Source organism: Dromiciops gliroides, chromosome 1 (genome assembly GCF_019393635.1).
Source record: "Dromiciops gliroides isolate mDroGli1 chromosome 1, mDroGli1.pri, whole genome shotgun sequence".
Lineage (NCBI taxonomy): Eukaryota > Metazoa > Chordata > Mammalia > Microbiotheria > Microbiotheriidae > Dromiciops > Dromiciops gliroides.
In genome coordinates this window covers 314850986-314875281 of record NC_057861.1, presented here as the reverse complement: position 1 = coordinate 314875281, position 24296 = coordinate 314850986, and the positions used below count along the sequence as shown (strand labels likewise).

Here is a 24296-nt window from a genome sequence, read left to right as displayed (position 1 = left end):
TACTTTCTTGTTCAATACTTTCCTTGTATCAACACAACAAAATCAAAGAGCCAGCACGGTTTCATTAAGAACAGGTCCAGCCAGAATAACCTGATTTCTTTTTTGGACAAAAATAAACCAGGAGGTGAGGGAAATGCTGTGGGTAGTTTACCTAGATGCTAAGCAAACACTGATAAAGTATTTCCTACTATTCTTGTGGCAAATGCAAAGAGATGTGAATTAGACAATTAAACAGTCATGCAGATTCAAAATTGGTTGAAGAGCCACATTCAAAGAGGAAGAATTATCAGTGGTTCAGCATCAACGTGGCAGTTCTCTGATGGAGAACCTAAGCAATCTGTGTCTGGTATTGCGCTATTTCATATATTTGTAAATGATTTTAATAAAGACATAAATGGTATTCTCATCCCATTTGCAAATGATAGAAAACTGAAAAGGATAGCAAACTGGATGACAGAGATGGAAGCCAAAAGCATCTTAAGAAACCAGAGCATTTTGTGGAAAAATTGGAACACTAAAGCATTGTTGCTGGAGTTATGAACTGATCCAAACATTCTGGAGAGCAATTTGGAACTATGCCCAAAGGGTATGCCCAAAACTGTGCATACCCTTTGATCCAACAATACCACTACTAGGTCTATAACCCAAAGAGATCATAAAAAAGGGAAAAGGACCCACATATACAAAAATATTTATAGCTGCTCTTTTAGTGGTGGCAAAGAATTGGAAATTGAGGGGATGCCCATTAATGGGGGGAATGGCTAAACAAGTTGTGGTATTTGAATGTAATGGAATATTATTGTGTTGTAAGAAATGATAAACAGGGGGCAGCTAGGTGGTGCAGTGGATAAAGCACCAGCCCTGGATTCAGGAGGACCTGAGTTCAAATACGGCCTCAGACACTTGACACACTAACTAGCTGTGTGACCCTGGGCAAGTCACTTAACCCTCATTGCCTTGCAAAAAAGGCAGATTTCAGAAAAACCTAGAAAACTTACATAAACTGATGCTGAGTGAAATGAGCAGAACCAGGAGAACATTGTACACATAATCAACAACACTGTATGATGATCAACTGTGATAAACTTAACTCTTCTCAGCAATACAATGATCCATGATAATTCCAAAGGACTAATGATGGAAAATATTCTCCACATCAAGAAAAAAGAACTGTGGAATCCGGATGCAAATTGAACCATATTGTTTCTACTTTTTTTTTGTTTTTTGATGTTTTTCCCTTTTGTTCTGATTCTTCTTTCACAACGTGACTAATGCAGAAATAAAGAAAAAAGAAACTAGAGCATTGGGTTGAGTCTAACAAAATGAACTTCAACAGGGATAAATGCATTAGTATAGTACCTGGTTACCTGGTGCAAAGTAGATATTTAATAGATGTCTATTTGACTATTGACTATAAATTCTTACACTTGGGCATGAGAAGAAAACTCAGCCTCAAAAATAGGAACTGGGGGAGTCATAGTGAGATAGGGGTTGTTCTGAAAAAAAAATCTGGAGGTTTTAGGGGACCACAGCATCAAAATGAGGTAGCAGTGTCATGGGGCCATGAAAAAAAGCTATTGTTATCTTGAGCTATATTAAAGAGCAGTCTAAGTCTGGCTTTTCAAATAAAGCCCTTCATAATCTGTTCTTTTCTACATTTCCAGTCAATCTTCTTACACATACTCGATGATCCAGCAACCATGACCTGTTTGTTGTTCATTGTGCAAGAAGATCTAGCTCCCAACTCTGAGTATCTTCATTGACTATCCCACCCATGCTTGGAGTTCCCTGCCTCCTAGTTTCCTTTAAGTGAAATTGAAAAGCCTACCTTGAAGCTCAGTCTTCTTTAATGTTAATGCCTTCCCTCTAAGATTATCTCCAATCATTTTCTCATTCTCATTCTCATTCATTCTCTCTCTCTCTCTCCTTCCCTCTATATATACATACATGTATAGATACATATGTGTATGAATATGTTGGTGTGATATGTATTTTTAAATATTGTTTATACATAGCCTTTTGCATGTTGTCTTCCTCATTAATTTGTTAGCTCCTTGAAGGCAGGTGCTGTTTTTGTTTTTTGTATTCCCAGTACTTATCATAGTAACTAGAACATAGTAGGTGCTTTATAAATACTTTCTGATTGGACTTGTTGACTTGAAAATCTCACTGTACTCTTCCTTTGTCTGAAGTATTGCAGTAAGATCCAGGTACCACCATGGTTTAAGAAGAAGACTGACAATGTGGAGAGTATTCAGAAGACAATAACTAAGATGCTAAGGGAACTTGAGTCTTTGTCATGAGGTTCTGTTGAAGGAACGAGATATTTTTAAGTCTCATGGGAGACAAAAGTGGTTGGCTTTAAAGGTTGCCACGGAAAGATGGATTAGACTTGCTCTGATAGACCACAAAGGACAAAATCATGAGCAATGGGTAGAAGTGAAAAAAACCAAATTCAGATTTAACATCAGGAAAAATGTCCTTACAGTTGGAGCTATCCAAACATAGAATGGGCAGCCTGCCTCAAGAGTTGGTCCCTTTTCCCTCCCCATGGAGTCTATCAAGTTCTCCTACTGCATCTGGAGTCATCTCCAGTTGTCCTGATGTATATCTTGCCACTAGACCCAGATGGCTCCGGAGCAGAGAGTGAGGTTGGTGACCATGTCCAGCCCTCCCTCACTTAAATCCAATTCACTGCAAGTCATGACATCTATCATGGTCCTCTTCAAGAATGAAGGACAAACAACGATCAAGCAGGATATGGATGATCATTTGTTGGTTATGTTCTAGTGGAGATTCCTTTCATGTATGGGTCAAACTAGTTGGCTACTGAAGTTTCTTCCAGATCTGACTTTCTGTGAGTCTGATTCTCACAACTCCTACTTGCCTCTAACATCAAATACCAACTCTTTTATTTGTCATTTAAAGACCTTAACAAGTTAAACCCAGTCTACTTTCCCAGGATTATTATACATTACTACCTTTCAGGTACTCTAAATTCTAGACAGTCAGGGCTGTTCCTGGTGGACATGATTCTATTTCCTCTCTCTGAGTCTCCGCACAGGCTATCCCCTCCTTCTTGGAATGGAAAAATGAATACATACACATATACATGCTTACATAATATATTTCCACTGATGCTCCCTGAGGTCTGCTTTGCTTTGGTCTTTGGATCCCTAGCACCAGGAATGGTACATAGTATTCCTCAAAAAATACTTGCTGATGGATATCTAAGCATTACTTTATGCTGGTTACATTTACAATACAAGGTATCATCTTCTACAAAAAAAGAAATTCAAGTAAGGATTGAATGTAGCTCTATGATGGCTCATGTTTGTGGCTATGAGTCCAACCTCCAGTAAGTTAATAATACAAAATCTGCTGTAAATTATGCCATTAGAGACCAAAGGTTATAATCATTTGGCTCAGTCTTACCTCACCACATTTAGTAAAAATGAAATGATTGTAAGTCTTTCTATCAATTAGGCTTTCTGATTCTCTTGATCTTGCTATTGGTTTTGAATTTAGCCATTCTGTAGCTATGATGAAATAGCCTTTTATATCCCCAGCTTTACAACTCACAATAAAATGCTATAAATCAGTGAGAAAAATGGTAAAAAATGACCTTTTCCCAATGGAAACTTTTATTGGTCTGAATATCACAAATCCAGAGCCACTAAAAGCACGTGCTTACACAGGTGAGACATTTCCCCCCTGATAATCCCTTCCTCCCATCCCTAGACATATCAATGGATGATACCCACTCAAGAGCAGTAAGTGCTATCAGCCATAATAATGCAGCCTCAGAGTTTTAACTCTAATTGGTACTTTTGATAAATTACTAATGGAGCCAAGTGCTCTACTTCATATGCAGCAGGCTTGAGACAAGAATTGAGCTCCTTTTCCATTGAAGAGCCATGCCAATCATTTAGGCAAGGAGCAGACATTCAACTAACCTCAGGAGAGCAGAGTTTCTTTCAGAAATTATTTCATCTATGCATTAATTTTAAACAACAACAACAAAACCCCAGGACTTTCCAAATCGCTTTCAACATGAGGACATAATCCAAAAATATTAGTTAGTTCCAAGAGCTACCATAGCTAAAAATACCTGGTAAGTCAGAAAGGTTAACTGAGGAAAGCGGGGCATGAAATATTACACCCCTAGAAAATGAGTCCTCTTAGACTTCACTTAGAATTTTGGAACAAAAGTTGAGAAAGAAAGGAGGTGAAATCTTAGGGGCATGCTACTTCCTTGGTAACCATCCTATCTATTTCATATCTTTGGAAAGGACAATCATAGATCTCCCAACCTGTCCTCATCCTCAATAGGAAAAGATAGGAGGGATTGACAAGGACTAAGAATTAGACTGTTTTCACTTTCAAGTTGTTTTTATTCTGCCCTTTTCAAACTGTACCCTAGTATTAGGATAAAGCAGAGGGCATCGAGTGCTTAGAATGTTATTAAGTGTTTTCAGCACTGAAGGCAATCACACCTTTGGCTGCTGTAACCCTCACCTGGCCATCTGCTTGTAGGCCTCTTCTGCCACTGCAAAGATGTGGGGGTCTATGTCTCCCATGTTTTGGCCACTGTAAGCATAGATGACATCTTGTCCATAGATTGGCAACTGCTCATAGGGGTTGATGGCAACAAGCACAATACCTGCAAACATACAAAGCAACTGGGATTAGGCAGAAACATGACATTTGTCATCAACTTTCCAAGGTTTTATCCAGTTATATCAGGGTGTGAGATTCCGTGTCTTCATGGAGCTCAAAACTAGGAAGGCAGGGGCAGCTAGATGGCACAGTGGATAGAGCACCAGCCCTGGATTTAGGAGTACCTGAGTTCAAATCTGGCCTCAGACACTTAACACTTACTAGCTGTGTGACCCTGGGCAAGTCACTTAACCCCAATTGCCCCTCAAAAAAAAAACACAAACAAACAAACAAAAAAAAAAAACTAGGAAGGCAATAATTGTTTTGCATGTAAATGCCTTCTCAATTATATAATGAACTCCTTATGGGAAGAGCACTTCTAGTACTTTTGTGCATCCTACATCTCCCTCTCCCCCCCATGCCCCAATGCCTAGCATCCATCATGCTTTGAACTTAAGAGGTGTTAACTAAATATATTTTTATTGATTAAGTCAGAAGACCCAATGAGGACATCAGGAGGCCTGGTGCCTTTTTTTTTTGGGGGGGGGGAGGTAGGTATTGAGATGGAATATAAGAGGATAAATGTCAGTTTGACTGCCAAGAAAGGCTAAAAACCTAGGTTCTTTCTTCATATCATGAAAGTTTTATCTCAGGATCTCAGAAGACTCAGAAGCTGAGAGTAAGAAAGGGGAGTGTATACAGGCAAAATCACATGTTCAGTACATTCTTTGAGATATTCTTCCTCATTCCTCCTTCCAGTTATTGTTAGTGAGAGGGTTTGAAAGTTGATAAGCACGGATGTCTTTGAGTGACTTGCTTACCAAAGTCTCCCCTTTTACCCTGTTGTCATCTTATCTGACCAAAGAACAGGACACAAGAACAATGTTGACACAGATTTTCAGTCTTTGAGAGACAGATGGACAAATGTTCCATTGGTATAAAAATTATAACAGTTTAGAAATATTGAATTATTAGGGCATAGCACTCCACTTAAATAAGGTTTAAACAAAAAAAAATGTCCTTTTGGTTTCTAACCTTTGATTAATGAAAAAAATTGATGAAAAAACTGTGATATCCCAGTCCACTTTCCTAATTTAAAAAGCAGAGGTATATTACAAAACAGAACTACTTCTTTGGTGAAGGGAGACCTTGTAGTGTTGCAGATTCATGGTTCTGAAATGTGATGATGACTACATGGAGCAGTGAGTGGAGAAAATAGAATATAATGAGTTATAAGTGTAGTGACTCCAGGACAAGCCCTCAAAGCCATTTTAATTTGAAATTATTATGAAAACACTGATATGCATTTATTTTGCCTTAATTTGCTTCTGGATTATCTTTTGTGGGGTTGGAAGAAGAAAGGACTGGACAGGGGATTTAATTGGTATGGAAAAAGTCTGAGGGAGGCAACTCCCTCTACCAATGAGCATGGCATTTCCTATTTAACTTGATTAAAGAGAGTTGCCTTGGTCACTGAAAAGTTAAGTGACTTGCCCAGGATAACACAGATAGTATGTGTCAGGAGAGGAAATTGACCTCGGGTTTTTCCTAACCCCAAGACTCATTTTCTACCCAATATATCATGCTCTTTCTCTACCTATTTAAAACAGAGGGGGAAATGTAGAAAAATAAAACTGTCCAATAGAAGGTACTGACTGGATAGTAGTGGTTTTATTGTATTTGAAATAAGATTTCATCAGCTTTCAGTGGGCTTGGGGAAAATCATAGTTCACCATTTCTAAAATGTCATTTCTCAAATATTAGAAATGCCATGGTATGTCGATCTAATTACAGCAACTCCATAGAAAAAAACATCCTAATTTAGTAGCTGTCATTGTAGACCAAGGTGCAAAAGTCTGAAGAAGCTCAGGCATAATCTGTGATGTTAAGCAAGAGGAAGACTCCGAAACAACAACCAAGAATGCTTACTCTATTCCCTTGAAAATTTATAATCATGCTCTCATATATGGTTGTCACCTTTTACCAGAGACTGCTCCCTCTTTGGGCAGTTAGGTGGCAAAGTGGCTAGAGCACTGGGCTTAGAATTATCTCCTTGAGTTGAAATCCAGCCTCAGACACTTACAAGCTGTGTGACCCTGGGCAAGTCACTTAATCCTTTTTGTCTCAGTTTTCTCATCCATCAATGAGTTGGAGAAAGAAATGATAAACTACTCCAGTATCTTTGCCAAGAAAACCCCAAATGGGATTTGGGTTGGACAGGACTGAAATGGCTCAACAACAACAATACCCCCTCTTCACCTCTATTTCTCAAGAATCTCTAGCTTCCCTCAAAACTCAGATCAAGGGCCACTTCCTACAGAAAGCTTATACTGATCCTCTGTAGATTATTCATATTTAATTTTCTATGTATATGTTCTTTTCCCTACCCCTTAATAAAAAAGCTCCCTGAAGGCAGGGACTGTTTCTTTTTTTCTTGTCTTTATATCACCTATATCACATAAGATATATGCTATTTGAAATAGTATCTGGCATATAATAATAGTCATCATAACAATAACTAGCATTTATTCATTTATATAGCACTTTATACGTTTATATAGAACTTTAAAGTTTGCAAAATGCTTTACATACATTATTCCACTTTACTCTTGCAACAGCCCTGAAAGGGAGGTGGCTAGCTATTATTATCCCCATTTTACAGATGAGGAAACTGAGGCAGATGAGGCTGAGTGACTTAGCAAGGGTCACACAGCTATTGTGTTTGAAATCAGATTTGAACACAGCTGTTCCTGCTTGCAAGTCCAGCATTCACTCTATCCACTGTGCCACCTGGACACTTCAGTAAATATTTGTTGAATTGAATCAGGAATGAGGACTATTTGACTCTAGATTCATTATATTATTGTATTCAGCACAATGGACACTTCTCATCTTAGTGATGTTAAACTCCTTTAGGACTCAGATTGCATCCTGCTCCTATTTATCTATTTAGCCTAACAAAGTTTTTATACCCAGTTTTCATTTAATGAATTTGAATGAAAAATCCTCATTAAAATAAGGGGGGACGGGCAGCTAGGTGGCACAGTGAATAGAGCACTGGTCCTGGATTCAGGAAGACCTGAGTTCAAATATGGCCTCAGACCCTTGACATGTACTAGCTGTATGACCCTGGGCAAGTCACTTAACCCCAATTGCCTCACAAAAAAAAATAAGGGGGGGAGAAGAAAAAAGAAGATAGGAATCTATAATTCAGAATGTGGCAAATTAAGGAACTGAAAAGAAAGTCAATCCCTCCTACTCTTTCTCATGTTGTATCCAGCACTGGAATCCTCTTTGTATTGGAGGTATCTGTCTGGTGGCTTCACTGAGGGCCAAGTGGGAGTGGTTACACTATCATCTTCCAGCGTCTTCCTCCACCCCCATTCCCTCATAAAACAAGCCCAAATGTATAAGAAGTATGATCAGTTACTAGAGAAAAACACACTTATGCAGATGCCTGCAATGTCCTCCCTCTCCTTGCAATTTCAAGTACTGGACCTGAGTAAATATCTTCATGGGATTTACTTCAGTATGGACCTGTTTCCTCCTTTGTTGAGCAGTTATAATGACAATCATTCCCTAGGGATTCAGGGAAGGTTAATTGAGTAATGTGCACGCAGCAGCGAAATTAGTATTGCTGCCAAACTAGAGTTAAACACTTCTAATTTTAATGATACGAAAGCAGTCACAAACACAAGTGAATGTACATCATCCGAATACCAGCACCCCACTTACCACAGTAGGTGTAGATATTGTTCGACTCCAAGAAACGAACTTTTAAATTATGCAAAACTGCAGGCTCATGAAGATAACTAAGGGCTGTTAGGTCATTTTCTCCCACCAGGATATCAGGGTTTCGTAAGAAGGGTAGCTGGTTGGTACTGAGATCAACCGGGTATTCTTGGATCTAAAGAAATACAAGTCATACACACAGAAAAAGAGGAGTCAATTAATATGCCTGGAAGGCATTAGGCACAGCATGATGCTCTGTTAAGTTAGCTAACTCAGTTACTTGACTTTCACATGATTCCATGTGATCACTATGACCAACAGCAACATGTTTTGAGGAACCAGAGACATCTGCCCTGTCATAAGAGACCAGTCCAAGCAGAGCCTTCAAATGCTGGCAGAGAGCTTATACAGAAAAGCCACACGTGCATCTCTAATGATGACAACTCAGAAAGCATGATATTCATTTAAGAAGTGCCCTGGGATACAAAGAGGGCCAGGAGGAAGTGCAGACAAGCAGGATATGTTTAAGAGCTACTGCTTGAATTTTTTTTATATATACTTAAAAAGAAAAGTAAGCTGTACATAACAGAAATCTTCAGTTTTATATATCATTCACTTTTCAATTCTACTAGATATATGGGAAAGCCCATTTTATTGGTTGTTTTGTTGTTGCTATTATCGTTGTTAGGTTCAGAAATATATATATTCAAATATACATATAAATATATAAAAAATATAAGTACTATAGGCTATTTTTTCCCTTTAGTCCAAAACATGTCCTCTCTGGGACACACCCACCTGTATTTTATAGATAAGATCAGCACCTCCTCTCCATTTTATGAATAAGAAAGCTGAGGCCCAGGAATGCAAGTACCTAGGTCAAGGCTCACAGAGGCAGTGTCATGTACATGAGAAAATACATGAGTTGACTCACATAATAGAATTTGTAGTATACACTTGATACTTTAAACAGTATAAAGCTTATAGCACTCTACTCATAATAATGGATTGTGGCTTATATTAGCAATTGAAGGAAATGCCAAATTTTAGTTAGATGTTAATGAAAATAAAGATGCATTTTTTTTCCCCGCCCAAGGTCACAGACTCTCTGAATTCTATCTACAGATAAGTTAAGAAGCCCTGCTCTGAATGGAATCCTCAAAAAGGTAATTCTATAAAATGGTTCCAAATTACTAAGCTAAATCAGCTTTAAGAAATACCATCGGGGCAGCTAGGTGGCACAGGGGCAGCTAGGTGGCACAGTGGATAGAGCACCGGCCCTGGAGTCAGGAGTACCTGAGTTCAAATCTGGCCTCGGACACTTGACACTTACTAGCTGTGTGACCCTGGGCAAGTCACTTGACCCTAATTGCCTCACTAAAAAACAAAACAAAAAAAACCAAAAACAAACAAAAAAAAGAAATACCATCACACTACCATAATGCTTTTCTCAAAATAATATTTTTTAAAATACCCACTTCATAAAAATATAAAATAAACATCACTGACAAAACAGGGAATCCAGATGAAGCTATAGGCATAAAAAGTAGACTTGTACCCCCTCAATACAATAAAAAGGCAGTGAAGCAAGGAGTTTTTATAACACAGAATTCTGGAACTGTTAGATTTTTTCAGAAAGGACTCTGGTCTACATCCAAGTTTTTCTGGACAGCAAGGTGTCTATTTTTCCACAAAAGGCCTCCAAGGAAGGGATTTTCCCTAGTTCCCATTTGTCCTTTCTGAACGTTTCTCCCTTTTCAGATCACTGCACAGAATGTGGATTAGAGGCTCCTACCTGACCATCCCTCTATCCTGGAGTGTAGGGGATAGGGGTACGTATAATTCTGTCTTTTCTTAGATGCCTCTCTTCTCACTTCCATCAAGAGCAGATAGAGGAGGAAACTCCTAAGTAAATTCATGAAAATCTGATCTAAGAATAAGCTAGGGTCACTAGCTCTGTCAAATTGACATGGGGGTAAAAGCTGCCCAAGTCAGCTAAAAACCTGCAAGCACAGCATATAAAGCTATAGATTTCTTGGTTTCCATCTGGAAGGGAGGAGAAAGAAAAAGACATAAGAACGGGTTTTCCCTTAATAGGAAATTGATTGCAAAACTGTCACTAGTTAAATCGGCTATAAATCTGCAACCAATATGGTTTATTTGAAAAGTCAGAGTTTTTCAAATAACTGATGATCACATAATCAGGTACTATGGAACTTTCAGGAGCCAAAGGCAAGAGAACTGAGCTGTACAAATCATCAGATCCTTGGAATTAGAAGAATAGACTTAATGACAAAATCTACAGAACTGGAAACTTAAATATCCACCAATGGTTTCAATCCCTTTTCCTTTCCACTACCACCTGGTTCTGGGACAGGCCAATCGGTGTGGGTTAGGGAGAGAGGAGGGAAGGAAGAGAGACTAGGAAGGACATGTGGCCTGCGGAGATAAGAAACTATGATAGATTAAACTTAGGGATAAGAGTTTTTAATGTTGCTACTATAGTGGGAACACATAGATGTCTCACCATATTAATGTTAACTATGACACTGCACGAAAGCTCAATTTTCCCTCATTTTGTAAGAGAATTTTCACAGACTCAGACTAGAAAAGCATTCATTAAACTATGTACATATATATATATATATTTCCAATTATGTCAGTTCTTAGGTGTTTTATTTTATTTTAAACATCTTTGTTGTTTTATTATTATGAAAGACTCCAAAACCAGAAATAGTTTTCCAGCTCTATATCTCAGGGAAGTCCTACTCTTGGAACACTAATGTTAGATAGTTAAGAAATGGCACCCATTTTATGTAACTGAGTAGGTCTCTGAGACAAATAGATTTTTCTTTTCTTCATGACTGTGTTTGCACCTCTTTTGGTATAGAAAACTGTTTGTTAGCTGTATTTATAAGGCCAGAGTTTGCCGTACAACCCAGGATAAGTCACAAGCTTTTAGGGGGCTGGCCAATGGACCCTACAATTCTTTCCAATTCTATCATTGTAAATTTACTTATACCTGGTTACTCAATATCTTGTGTATATGAGAAGAGGAGGAGGAAAGGGAGGGAGGAAAGAAAAGAAGGAGGGAGGAAGAAGGGGGGGAAGGAAGGAGGGAGGGAAGGAAAGGAAGGAGAAGGGGAGAGAGAGAGAGAGAGAGAGAGAGAGAGAGCGAGCGCACACACGTGCGTGAGCGCAAGATCAAGAAAGTGATCAATCAGGAAAAAACACTTTAAAAAGGAAGTATATCCCCCCAGTTAATAGGGATAAGCCTCTATGGTTGATTTCTCCAGAAGCTCCCAGCACAGAAGTGACTCTAAACCAATATGAGATAGGCAATGAAAAGAGCAATGAGTCTTAGAAGTCAGAGAAACTTCAAATCTTGGCTCTGCAATTTGCTACCTGTGTGACCTTGGCTAAGTCACTTAACCCAAATCACTTAAACTAATGCCCAAAGGCCGCACTTTCCTCATCTGTCAAATGAGGGGGTTGTGCTAGGTTACCTTTAAGGTCTTTTTCAGCTCTAAACATATGACCACCATGAAATGAACAAATGACTTTTCTCCAGTCTGGCTCTTAATTCTTCACTTTTTCTTTCCTGCTCTCTTGTCACAGGCACTGTGTAATCTACAGGAGGGTAAGGTTACATCTTTCCTCATATCCTTCATGGTGCCAGGGCACTTAATTCTGGACTCCATAATTTCATCACTGTGATTAACTCCTCCACCAGTGCAGATCACAATTTCCTCCCCCTGCCTTAAGAAGAATGTTTTTGTGTGTCTGTAGGAACACCTAGTACCACAAAGTTCTCAAAGGCCAGTTAGTCCATTCCCCTCATTTCATGGGTGAGAAAATTGAGCCCCAGTGCTTCATTTACTCGCCCACAGTCACACAGGTAATAAGTATCCGAGGTGAGATTTGAACCCAGGTCTTTTAACTATAGAGTCAATGAATGATCTTTCTACCATACCATGCGATATCTCTACCAGTATTTTGTAACTGAAAAAGAATGCATTCCCTCATGGTCCCCACCCTGGCAGTGGGCCTCTCTAAACCCTAGCACTTAGAAAGAGTACCAGGCACATTAGTAGACACTTGATAAGTGCTTGTTTCCCAACCTGGTTCCCCTTTTTGTAAGTTGCAGCAGAAGGTAATCAATGGACCAATACCCAAAAGCTCTTCCAGCTTGCATTCAGCATAGACTTTTAGAATTCAGGGTGCCCTTAAAGACCTGAAGAAGCATCATAGCAGAACTTGAGTGAAGGCTAAGCTCATAGGCACTAGATACTGGTGATCTGTACAATCTTGCTGATTCTGAGGTGTTCATCATTGCAGATACAGTAACCAAATCAGTTCTCTAGAGAAGCAACCAAAGTGTTACTGGGGAAGGCATGCTCTCCACACTTCCATGCCTGCCATGTTTTTCAAAACTGATAAGTTCTTTCAACAGAAAAGTAATTGGTCTTCCTTTTCCATATTCTCAACCCTATGTTTTCTATTTATTACCCAGAAGCAGCAAGGAACCAGATGCCATGAATGCAAACTCCTGATAAAGTGCCTGGCCATCAGGCAATGGCTAAAGGAGATTGTTGGCAAATTTATTATAACCAGAACTACAGGAGCATGAAAATTGTCTGTCATAGCTCATCTTCCCAATCTCAATTTAGTGCAGGGAGCTTGGAATGCTGCCTGTTCAGACTGATGGGCTCTCAGTTTAAACTATCCTGTTATATTTCAGCAATGGGCAGCCTATACAGATTCCTTTGTGAGGCAGAAGGAACTAGGCATCAAAGTCACTTAGAGAAGCGAACCCAAATCCATAATTCTAAATTTCTTTTGCAAGGGAACAAGAGGGGAAACCGTGGGGGCAGCACCACCCAAACCAGTCAGGGACTAAGAGAATTCAAGAGAAATGCAAAGGGACTCAAACAATATCTAGAAGTTATATAACCACTAGCTTTGGAGAAGAAATGTCTAGCTCAGTGAAAAGTATGTGAGAATTAGGTCGACCAGAACCTTCTGCTACTCTATAATTAACAGGTCATTTCTTTACTGCTTTAACTTTTACAGAGGGCTTTTCTGACTATGAGAATGGCAATGTAAATATTGATGGTGCCAGAGGGGGAACCTTGGCTCAGAAAGGAGGTATGGCTTCCCCAAGGTCACAGCTCCTGAGTGCCAGGACAAAGATTGAAACTGAGGTCCTCTGAGTTTAAGTCCAGTACTCTTTCATGTAAATGTAAAGCTCTGTGGCCTTAGACAAGTCAAATGTCCTCTCTGGGAATCATTTTCCTCATCTTAAAATGAGAGGGTTGGACCAGAAGATCTCTTACAGTCGATCCCACACACATTTGAAGTTTTATGGTTCTATATGGTACACAACCTCATCGCCTCTCACCTAGACTATTGAAAACAGCCTCCCAATTCATCTCTGTACCCTCTGTCTCTCCTCTCTGCAATAAAGCCTCCATGCAGCTACCAGAGAGTTATTTCTAAAGCATCAGTCTGATTATGCCATCCCTCTACTCCAAAGGCTCCAGTGGCTCCCTCTTGCCACTCCTTCCTCACTCCCTCTTGCCTCTGGAATAAAATACCTAACTCCTCGGTTTGGCGCTCGCTCTCTCGCGCTCTCTCTCTCTCTTGCTCTCTCTCTCATACACACAGACACCCCACAAATTCACCTATTTGTACTTTCTCCCACAAAACACACTCCATCTCCCATCCCCAGTCCCTTTGTACAATCTGTCCCCATGCCTGAAATGCACTGCTCCCTGATATCTCCACCTTGTAAAATTCCTAGGTTTCCTCAAAGCTCAAAGCCATTTCCTACATGAGACTCGTCCTCCTCCCCACCAGTTGCTAGAGCATCCCCGAAGTTACCCCAGATTTCCTTGGTATACATTCTGCATTCACTTATAAGTGTGCATGTTATTTCTGTTAAGGGCTAAAATTCTAGCTAGTCTGTCTAAAATATCTAATGAGTGGTCGCCAATAAATTATAAGCTTTAGCAAGAGTTAGACTTTTAAGCATTTATTAAGGAGAATAAGAATTTGGTAAAGAGAGAGAGAAAGGCCTAGATTTCTATCTATTAAAGGGAGAGCACATTTCTAGCTCCCTTCTCCGCCAGAGTCCAGAGGAAAGAGCGCGAGACTGAGCGCCAGTCTCTTCCTTCCTCCTCCCACTAGCCCGCGTCACTTCCTGACTCCTGGTCTTGCCCTCAAAGACCTTCCCTTCATGGGCAGAACTCTTCTACAGTAAGTATCCAGCAGGTGGCATTATTCCAATCGTTACAGTCCCCCCTGTTGTTCCTCAAGAAACAAAATGTTTCCTTGACGGAACAGTAAAAAGAATATAATAACTATTGCTAACTAATAATATGTGAACAACAATATAGAAAAGGAAGAGAGGAAAGTTTTGTCCAGAGGGGCGATTTTTTTTTGTCCTCATGAACCGACGCTTTGACATTAGTCTTGCAAAGGGAGGGCCTCTGCAGAGAGTACATGTTACAGATGGTGTATATTATAACAGAAAGAGAAAAAAACAACAAAAACAACAAATCAAAACTGTTCATTTAAAGTCTCTGAAAGTCTTTTCTCAGATGTCCTCTAGGTGTAGTCGTAGAATGGAAGTCTTTTCAGGGGTTGATGTGTGGATGCTGGTAATCAGCCAGGAAAATTTCCTACAAAATTGAGCTTAACACAACTTTAAAATAGCTTTGTCAATAATCAAATCAAACAATGAAAGTTCTCAAAAACATGTCTAAGGGAATTCAGAATCTTAGTTGTTACACATGAAACATATAATAAAACAAAAACTGAAACATTCTTTAAAATTATAATATTACTATAGTCCCCCTTATGGAGGGTAATTGAGAAGACAATTGCTGCAATATTAATTATTAAAAGTAATTTTTATCTTGTTTCATCACTTTTTGCATCATCTGCCTAATTATCCTCATGCCATTATGAGAAATTTTAAAATCTAATATAATTAGTAACAGATGTCAAGGCCAAATTCAACACTGTTATTTATCATGACACCTGAGATAATTATGGGGGTTACCATAAAAGAACAGAGAAATGATGGGATATGAGCATTCCCACACTTGAGCAATATGTACTGCCCATACAGTATGCCAGGCTTAAAATAGATGGATGGAATATATGTCCATGCCACCGAACATATTGGAGGAAACTGAGTCAAACTTAATCAGATGCATGGGATTGAGATGTCCATGGCATCAGGCATATAGGAGGGAGCATAGAAGCCAGGTGTAGAAGTGAGATGGGTGGGATGAATACTTCCAGCCATCTGTACAATATTGTGGGGAAAAATAAAATAAAATATTAAACCAAGAGAATCCAACCTCAACATTTGTCAAAAGTCGTTCTCTCGGCCATACCTTGACTTCATGCATGTCTCCCCTCATGTGACAGTTCAGTGTCTGCCCTTGCATGTATTCCTCTTGTGATTGGATGGCACCTTGGCCAACTGGCATCTGATAACTCAGAATAAAGGCAATTAATGTCTTAAATGATAAGTTCCCATAATCCAAGTCTCATATGGATTTAAAATTGAGGATAATAAATGATTGCAAAAAATGTGAATACATCTTGACTCAGAACACAATATATAATTATGCAACAATTTCAAATAATACCCCTTTTTTTTACTTAGTATACAATTTCTTTTTTGAAAAATCATAACATTTAAATATAAGTTAAATCACAACACAATCTCAAAGAAAACTTTTACAAATGTTCCCCTCTTTTTTTTTTTTTTGGAATATGCTTATCAAAAATAATATTTCTAGAATCAATTTACACTTGCCATGGCAACCAATTTGCCAGGGAAATGCTTTAAAGAGTTTGATCAAATAATCAGTTGAGGAAAAAAAAACAAAAACAAACAACTCAGAATATGGGAGCACAATACTCCTAGAATTAACATTGTATAATAAAATCAAAACCATCTTGCAATGTTTCAAAATTAGATAGACAAATGAATAGAAGAAAATACACATGGAACAATAAAAGACAGTGAAATTCAAACTAAGGAAATCTAAATGAATATGAACTTAATATTAATGAGTCTTATAAAATATAAACTTGATCACAACTATAAAAAGCTTTTACAAATATTCTCCTTGTTTTAAAAACTAAGTATAAGACACAATCTCAAAAGCATGAAAATCTCTATGAAAATAAAGCCATACCATTAATTTCAAAATGTATATATAATAGCATAGAAATCCTATGTAACCTCTGAACTGACATTAATACTCTGAGTGAATTCAGAACACTTTTGATTCCGATATCTAAAATCCCCAATACTCATATCAATACCTTGCTGCTTACTTCTACATTTCTGTAAAATATGTACCCTTCCATGGCAAAAGAAGCAGAGTCCTGAACTATGGTGATGATTGTCATTCTTATTCAGCTTAAGTTTTTCTTCTTTAACCCCTCTATATTGTCTGTCAGTCTTTTCACCATACAAATGCTTTATAAGATTACTAATTAAAGACAAAAGCAGGTTAGCAAAATTATGAACAAAACAAGCATATCTGGAATTTAAAGAGTTTTCTAAGATTGTCTCAAAAGCACAGCCAGGCCGGGGAAGGGCTGAGCCTGAAGCTGCAAATGCAGGTAGAAAAAGTTGAGCATGCGCATCAGATCTCTGGACTTCCCAGGCAGGGGAAGCAATGGGCTTGGCCATAGGAGGAGTAGAGGGTGGGGTCTGGAGAGGAGGGGAGGGACCAGAGCAATTTGAATCAGACTTGATTTTGAACTCAGGCTGGATTCCTCTTCCCCCACTTTGCCTCCAGGTGCTAGGGGATTAAAAGCTTCTAGAGGGTGGGTCATTGCCTCCAGGCATGCAAAATTAGAGCAACAATTAGTGTTAGAACTGGGAAAAGCTGCAGGAATCTCTTCAGGTTTCTCTGAAAAAGCATGGTTGGGAGAGGGAGAGATATTTCCTTGTGTGAGTAAGTTGCTGGCTCTTTTAACAAAAATAAAAAGAAAAATAGAAAATCCACAAAAACAAAGCATTAACATGATCTTATCTCCCATTTGTCTGGTTAAACAGACCAAAATCAAAAATAGGATAATTAGGGAGTTTAAAAGGTCCATTCGAAAAAATTCAAAGGAAAAACACAGCCAGCACACCAGTACTTAGCAGTTAAAGGGAGAGGGAGGGGAAATTTCTTACCCAACCAGAAGATCAGAAGAAGACTGAGGGTTAGCTTTCCTCTTCGTGGTCAGCCATCTGTTAAGGGCTAAAATTCTAGCTAATCTGTCTAAAATATCTAATGAGTGGTCGCCAATAAATTATAAGCTTTAGCAAGAGTTAGACTTTAAGCATTTATTAAGGAGAATAAGAATTTGGTAAAGAGAGAGAGAAAGGCCTAGATTTCTATCTATTAAAGGGAGAGCACATTTCTAGCTCCCTTCTCCGCCAGAGTCCAGAGGAAAGAGCGCGAGACTGAGCGCCAGTCTCTTCCTTCCTCCTCCCACTAGCCCGCGTCACTTCCTGACTCCTGGTCTTGCCCTCAAAGACCTTCCCTTCATGGGCAGAACTCTTCTACAGTAAGTATCCAGCAGGTGGCATTATTCCAATCGTTACATTTCCCATGATGCAACATAAGCTCCTTGGAAGAAACGAATGTTTTGTTTTGTTTTGTTTTTCTTCTTATCTCTCAATAATGCTATTTACCTGATTGAACTTGGTGCTGGAGTCCCTATGTTTAACACTCTCACCAAATCTCCCTCCCATCCCTCAGTTCTGATCACTGGGACTTTGTACAGTTAATTTTTTTCTTTTGTTTTGTTTTGGTTTTGTTTTTTTTTGGTGGGGCAATGAGGGTTAAGTGACTTGCCCAGGGTCACAAAGCTAGTAAGTGTCGGGTGTCTGAGGCTGGATTTGAACTCAGGTCCTCCTGAATCCAGGGCCAGTGCTCTATCCACTGCGCCACCTAGCTGCCCCCCTACAGTTAATTTTTGAATCAAATTTTAAGACTTTACATTTATCTCTATTATATGATTATATATTATATACCTAGTATACAGGTTAGTGATAATATTAGCAACAGTTAACATTCATTTGGACCCTTACTGTTTACAAGACGTTTTTTTCTTGAAATAACCCATTAAGGAAGGAAGTACAAATATTTTCATACATGTTTTACAATGATGAACCTAAGAATCAAAAAAAGCTAAATGACTCATTCAGGGTCACACAATTAGAGTTAGAAAATAAACACAGATCTGGACCTATGGAGCAATGCCTGGGGGGCTGGGGGCGGGGGGGCGGGGGGGGGGAGATCTCTCCTGCAGAGAGTAGGTCCAAACCCTAATGCATAGACCCAAATAAATAAGGAAGTTGGTTCTAAGGTTCTCTTGATTCCAAATAGATTGAGGGAATATAGAGGGAAAAGGAAGGAGTCTGGGTTTTGTTGAATTGTTACAGAACACTAGTGATACTTCATCTAAGCCATCTAGCTGCTGTGCTGTGTTGTTATTCATCTTTTGTTTTCAAAGAGAAGCAGTGACATCACGGGAGGTGTTTTGACTTGTGTGTGAGTTGGATTTAAGGAAGGAAGAGTTGCACAAAGACATCAGCCTCACTATCTTCCAGAGTCATCAAAGTCCATGGCAAGATAAAAATTAAGATGACTGGCAATGGCTCAGGATGCAGTGGATGATCTCAGCATCTTCTATGTCTGACTAAGCTCTAAACACTCCATAGCACCTGCTTCAGTCCCATTCATAGCCACTGGAACAAATTGTTCTCATTCATCCATTCTGCTGGGGAAAGTCTTTACATGATTGCTGTAGACATCCCCGTAACTCACTGACTGGGTTGAGCACTGTCAGCTACCCTCAACCTTGACTTAGCCAAGCTGCTGAGATGGTGTTACTGGCGTGTGGCCCTTTTCAGGACTGCTCATCCAATTGTCACCAAACTCTCACCCGTGGCTCCAAGAAGCAGTGCTGTGGAGGTATGTTATCATGGAGCTTTAGAGTTGGAAGCATCTTCAGAGGTAACCAAGTCTATCCCCTACCTGAAGCATGAATTCTGTCCATAACACATATGCAATATAGTAATTTAATTTGAGAACTTCCAGTAATCAAAAAGGCACTGCCTACCTAAGGCAGCACATTTGCCTTTTGGATGATTCTAAATGTTAGGTAATCTTGGGGCAGCTAGGTGGTGGCAGTGGATAGAGCACCGGCCCTGGAGTCAGGAGTACCCAAGTTCAAATCCAGCCTCCAACACTTAACACTTACCTAGCTGTGTCACCCTGGGCAAGTCACTTAACTCTAGTTGCCTCACTAAAAAAAAAAAAAAAAAAAGACTTCATACACCTAAATGTTAGGTAATCTGCTTGTATTGAAACAAGATCTGTTTCCCTTTAATTTTTACTCATTTATCCTAATTTAACTCTCCAAAGCTAAGGAGAAAAAGCCTAATCTTTCTTCTAAGGGGAGGATTCTTCAAATACTTTGTGACAACTATCATATCTCCACAGTCCTCTCTTTTCTAGGCTAAAAACATACTCAGTTCCTCTGATGAATCCCTGTACAGCCTAGTTTTGAGTCCCTTCATCATTCTAATTACTTTCCCTTGGGCTGATTTGAGCCTGACGATGTCCTTTCTAAAATGTGCCACCCAGTCATCAAATATTTTAGTAAAATTCACAGAACAGACCAGAAAAATACATACACACGTGCGCGCGCGTACACACACACACACACACACACACACACACACACAGCAATATATATGGAATAGTGATTACCACTTTCATATACTACCATCTTTTATCTTCTACTTTGTATATGGGAAATGCACCTCAGGAGCCAGATAAAGGATCACCTAGTACAATAGACCTTTTCTGGGCCCTCCACCCATGCCCAGTGGTTAGGGCTGGAGATAGGTATCTCAGAGCTACGTCTCTGTGCTATGCCTTCTCCCCATGAGAAGTCCAAGGATTTCTCTCTTGCTTTCCTTTCCCCAGCTCCTAAATAAACTATTATCTTCTTCTATTGAAAAAAAAAAACCCAAACAAACATGGGCTGCAGAACTGACTGCAACACTCAAAATGTGTCCTGACTAAGACACAGGATGGCAAGATTATGGCCTCTGTCCCTATGAATGATATACTTCCAATAAGGTCCTCTAAGACAACATTTGCTTTTTTAGGATGCCTCTTCACACCTGTGGATACTTATGGAATTAAATGGAGCCTCAGGAATTTTCTTCTTAGTCTATTTGGAAGATAGAGGAAGGCCAATGAGGAAAGGCTTTCTAGGATAATGGCTAAGAAAAAGTGGGAAACCCTTGGGGTCCAAGGCTGGGCAAAGAGACAGAATAAGGGAAATTGTAAGGGGGCATGGTGGCAGAAAGACAGAAGGTGGTAGCAAAGTGTAGCAATTCATGGTGCCAACCTGAAGGAAAGGGTCTCACACCCTGTCCTTGGGTGTGTTCTGTCCAACAAGTTTATCAAGGACTTGAATGAAGACAAATGGCTTGCTTATCAATTTTGTGGATGTCATGAGGCTGAGAGGCATAGGTAATATGCTAGATGACAGAATCGTAATACAGATACATCCTGACAGGCTGGAGTGATGGTCCAATTTAGTAAGATGAAATTTAATAGGAATAAATATAAACTCCTGCACTTTGACAATTGATTTTTTTAAACTAAGAACAGAATAGTTAAGATGTGTCTAGACGATAGCTTATATCAGACACACGCACACATGCATGCATACACTCATACCTGGGATTTTTTTGGTGGATGGTAAATGCCATGAGAGTCAGCTGTATAAAGTAATGGCCAAAAACCTCAGGTCCTAAAGTGCAACCATTCTCCTTGCTCAAAACGCCAATGATTTCCTACTGTCTCCAGAACAAAACACAAAGTCTTCCAGGATCTGAGGGACCTTTCCAGTCTGGCTCTGGCCTGTCTTTCTAAGTTGATCACATGCCTGCCATTCTGACCAAACTCATCTGGTTACTCTCCCAGATACAACCATCCCCTCTTCTGTCCTTTTGCTTTGCAAGCACTACCCCATCAAGCCTAGAATGCCCTCCCTCCCCCACCTGTGCCTCTTCGAGACCTGAGCTCACCTCAGGAGCCAGATAAAGGGTCACCTAGTACAACGGACCTTCTCTGGGCCCTCCACCCATGCCCAGTGGTTAGGGCCCTGTTCATATTATTAATACCTATAGATTTTGTGTTTCCTCATTTGTTTACCCACCTTCCCTTTGGTAGCATGCAAGCTTCTTAAGGGTAAGGGCCAGTTTTGTATCTGTCTCAGTGCTTAGACCACTGTTTAAGCACATAGCAGGCAGAAAGGTCACAGGACAGACATCAAAGCAGGCCTAAAGACTGGAACTAAGTATGAAACCTGCCCTGGATGGTCCCTAGTGGGGGTGGATAAATCACTTAACCTCTCTGTACTTCAGTTTCCTCATTTGTAAAATGAGGATAATGATAATATCTACTTCACTGGCTTGTTGTGATAACAAGAGCTAACATTTATAAAGTTTCTGCTATCTCATTTGATCCTCACAGTACTCCTGGGAGATGCTATCATGATCCCCATTTTACAGATGAAGAAACTGAGGCATATAGAAGTGAAGTAACTTGCCCAGGGTTACATACCTAGAAGGTGTCTGAAGCTGGATTTGAACTTAGGGATTCCTGACTCTGGGCTTAGCACTCTACCCACTGAGTTGCCTGCCAATAAAGTGCTATATATGTGTGTGTGTGTGTGTGTGTGTGTGTGTGTGTAGATTATATGTATATATAGTATATATATGTTTGTGCATGATACACATATACACACATACCATATGCATATATACATGCACACATGCATGTATATGTTATCTTTCATGACTCTTATTAATGTCATGATTATTATTAGGCACTTAATAAATGCTTCTTGTTGACTAATAAGACCATAAAGAAAGATGGAATTTAGAGCTGAATTAAAGGAACCTCAGAGGCTGTGATTCCAATCCAGTCATTTTGCAAAAGAGGAAACAGGCCTGAAGAAGTTAAGAGAATTGCTAGAGGGACACCTAGCCAGTAAATTCCACCCTCGGATTTGAACCCAAATCTTCCTGACTCTCAGTCCTGCACTTCCTATACTCTAACACACTATCTCTCAGTCAAATGGCTATCACAATAGGCCCCAAAGAATGAGATATAGGTAAATTGAAGATAGGGATAACAGGAGTACAGGAAAAAAATTAATCTGAAAGGAGCAAATGAAGGAAAAAGCATTTATTTACCACTTACCATCAGGCCTGGCACTATGTTGCTAGTTGTAGTCCCTGACCTCAAAACGCTTGTTTTAACAGAGGCAAGGACATAAAATAGCAGAATAGTGGCCAGGAATAAGTTTTAGTCTGGGGAGTCACAAGGATGGTGACATCCATAGGGCAGTCATTTGAAATGCTCTTGCCAGAAGCAATACTACTTGTCAATTACATTAGTGTGCCCAGTGTGTGCACAAGTGAGGCAGCACAGCAGACTGACAGGGCCTGAGTCAACAGCTCAGTCGGATGTACAGCATGTTCTATATGAGTTCCAAAGTTGAGGGTATTACCTTCCCTAGTGACTTAGGGATGGGGGGATTTGGGGTGGGGAGAAACAGATTCTTGAAGTGAACTGTGTAAAGTGTCTGGGTAGTGGTTCATGCAAGCATAAGATCATGTAGGAAAAAATAAAAACACCTGAGTCAGTTACTAACTAGTTGTGGGGTCTTGGGTTTGCCTCCTAATCAGCCTGTATATCAGTTTGCCCATATATAAAATGGAACTAATAGTAAATAACCTGCCTTCTTCTGAGTGAAAGTCATTGGAAAACTATTACATGCTCCATAATAAAAGTAATTATTTAATTTTTTAAGAGAATCTAATTATTTGGCCTTCTTATTGATGTACTTTCATGAGGAAGGGATAGGGAGTGGGAAGCTGTTGGGAGAGGGAGGCAGCTTCATCTGGTAGGCTGGGCTGATCCACATCTACAAAGTTACAGGAGAAAACGTTTAAGCCATTTCCCTCTTGTGCTTTGTTGAGGCCACTGAGCCACGTCGCATTTCCCATAGAGCATCTCTTCCCCCGTCACACAGTGGACCTGGCAAGTTGACACAATATAACTGTTCAGCTGCCCTGCAGTGAATCAGATTTTCCGAGAAATAGCGGGCTGCAGAACTGTCAATCCCTGTCCTCTGGCTTTCTATCCAATTACAAGGTAACCCACTACATACCACAGCAGGGCAGGGACTGGCTCCCAGGCAGCAGCCCATCCAGGAGTTACTCACAGTTCCTGGCTCACTTTCAGCTTAGGAAAGCAGGCATCTGTTCTGTTTTAGCAACAGAGCAGCTCAATCCCCCAATACCTCTATACAATTTCAAATAAAAAGGCACACAAAATCCCACCCACTAAAAAATGAAATCTGTTAGTGAAAAATAAATGCCACTCAAGTGCATGAGAGATCTTTAATTCTGTCTCAGGCATTGTTTAATGTGACAAATCATGGCTATCTGTTAGGAACTTTCTCTTATCAAAGCCTCCAAATAACTAGCCTGTCTATAATTCTTTAAGGTTTCCAAAGGACTTTAAACATAGTTTCATGTTATCCTCACAATAACCCTGGAAGGTAGGTGCTATTATTATCCCCATTGTAGAGATGAGAATATTCCTTTTAGTTAAGTGACTTGACCATGTTTGCAGAGTTTGATATCAAAACTGTCTCCATGAAGATGTGGGAAAATTGGAACACTAATGCATTGTTGGTGGAGTTTTAAACTGATCCAACCATTCTGGAGAACAATTTGGAAATATGCCCAAAGGACTATAAAACTATACAGACCCTTTGAC

At 39.7% G+C, this 24296-nt stretch overlaps 1 protein-coding gene across 1 annotated transcript in view; it reads right to left on the bottom strand.

Moving 5' to 3' along the window:
• MYO5B (myosin VB) overlaps window positions 1–24296 on the bottom strand; it is a 577307-nt gene that overhangs the window by 343467 nt on the left and 209544 nt on the right. Inside the window, 2 exon segments of the mRNA XM_043977928.1 lie at window positions 4519–4663; window positions 8395–8566. Coding sequence (XP_043833863.1) covers window positions 4519–4663; window positions 8395–8566 — 317 coding nt within the window.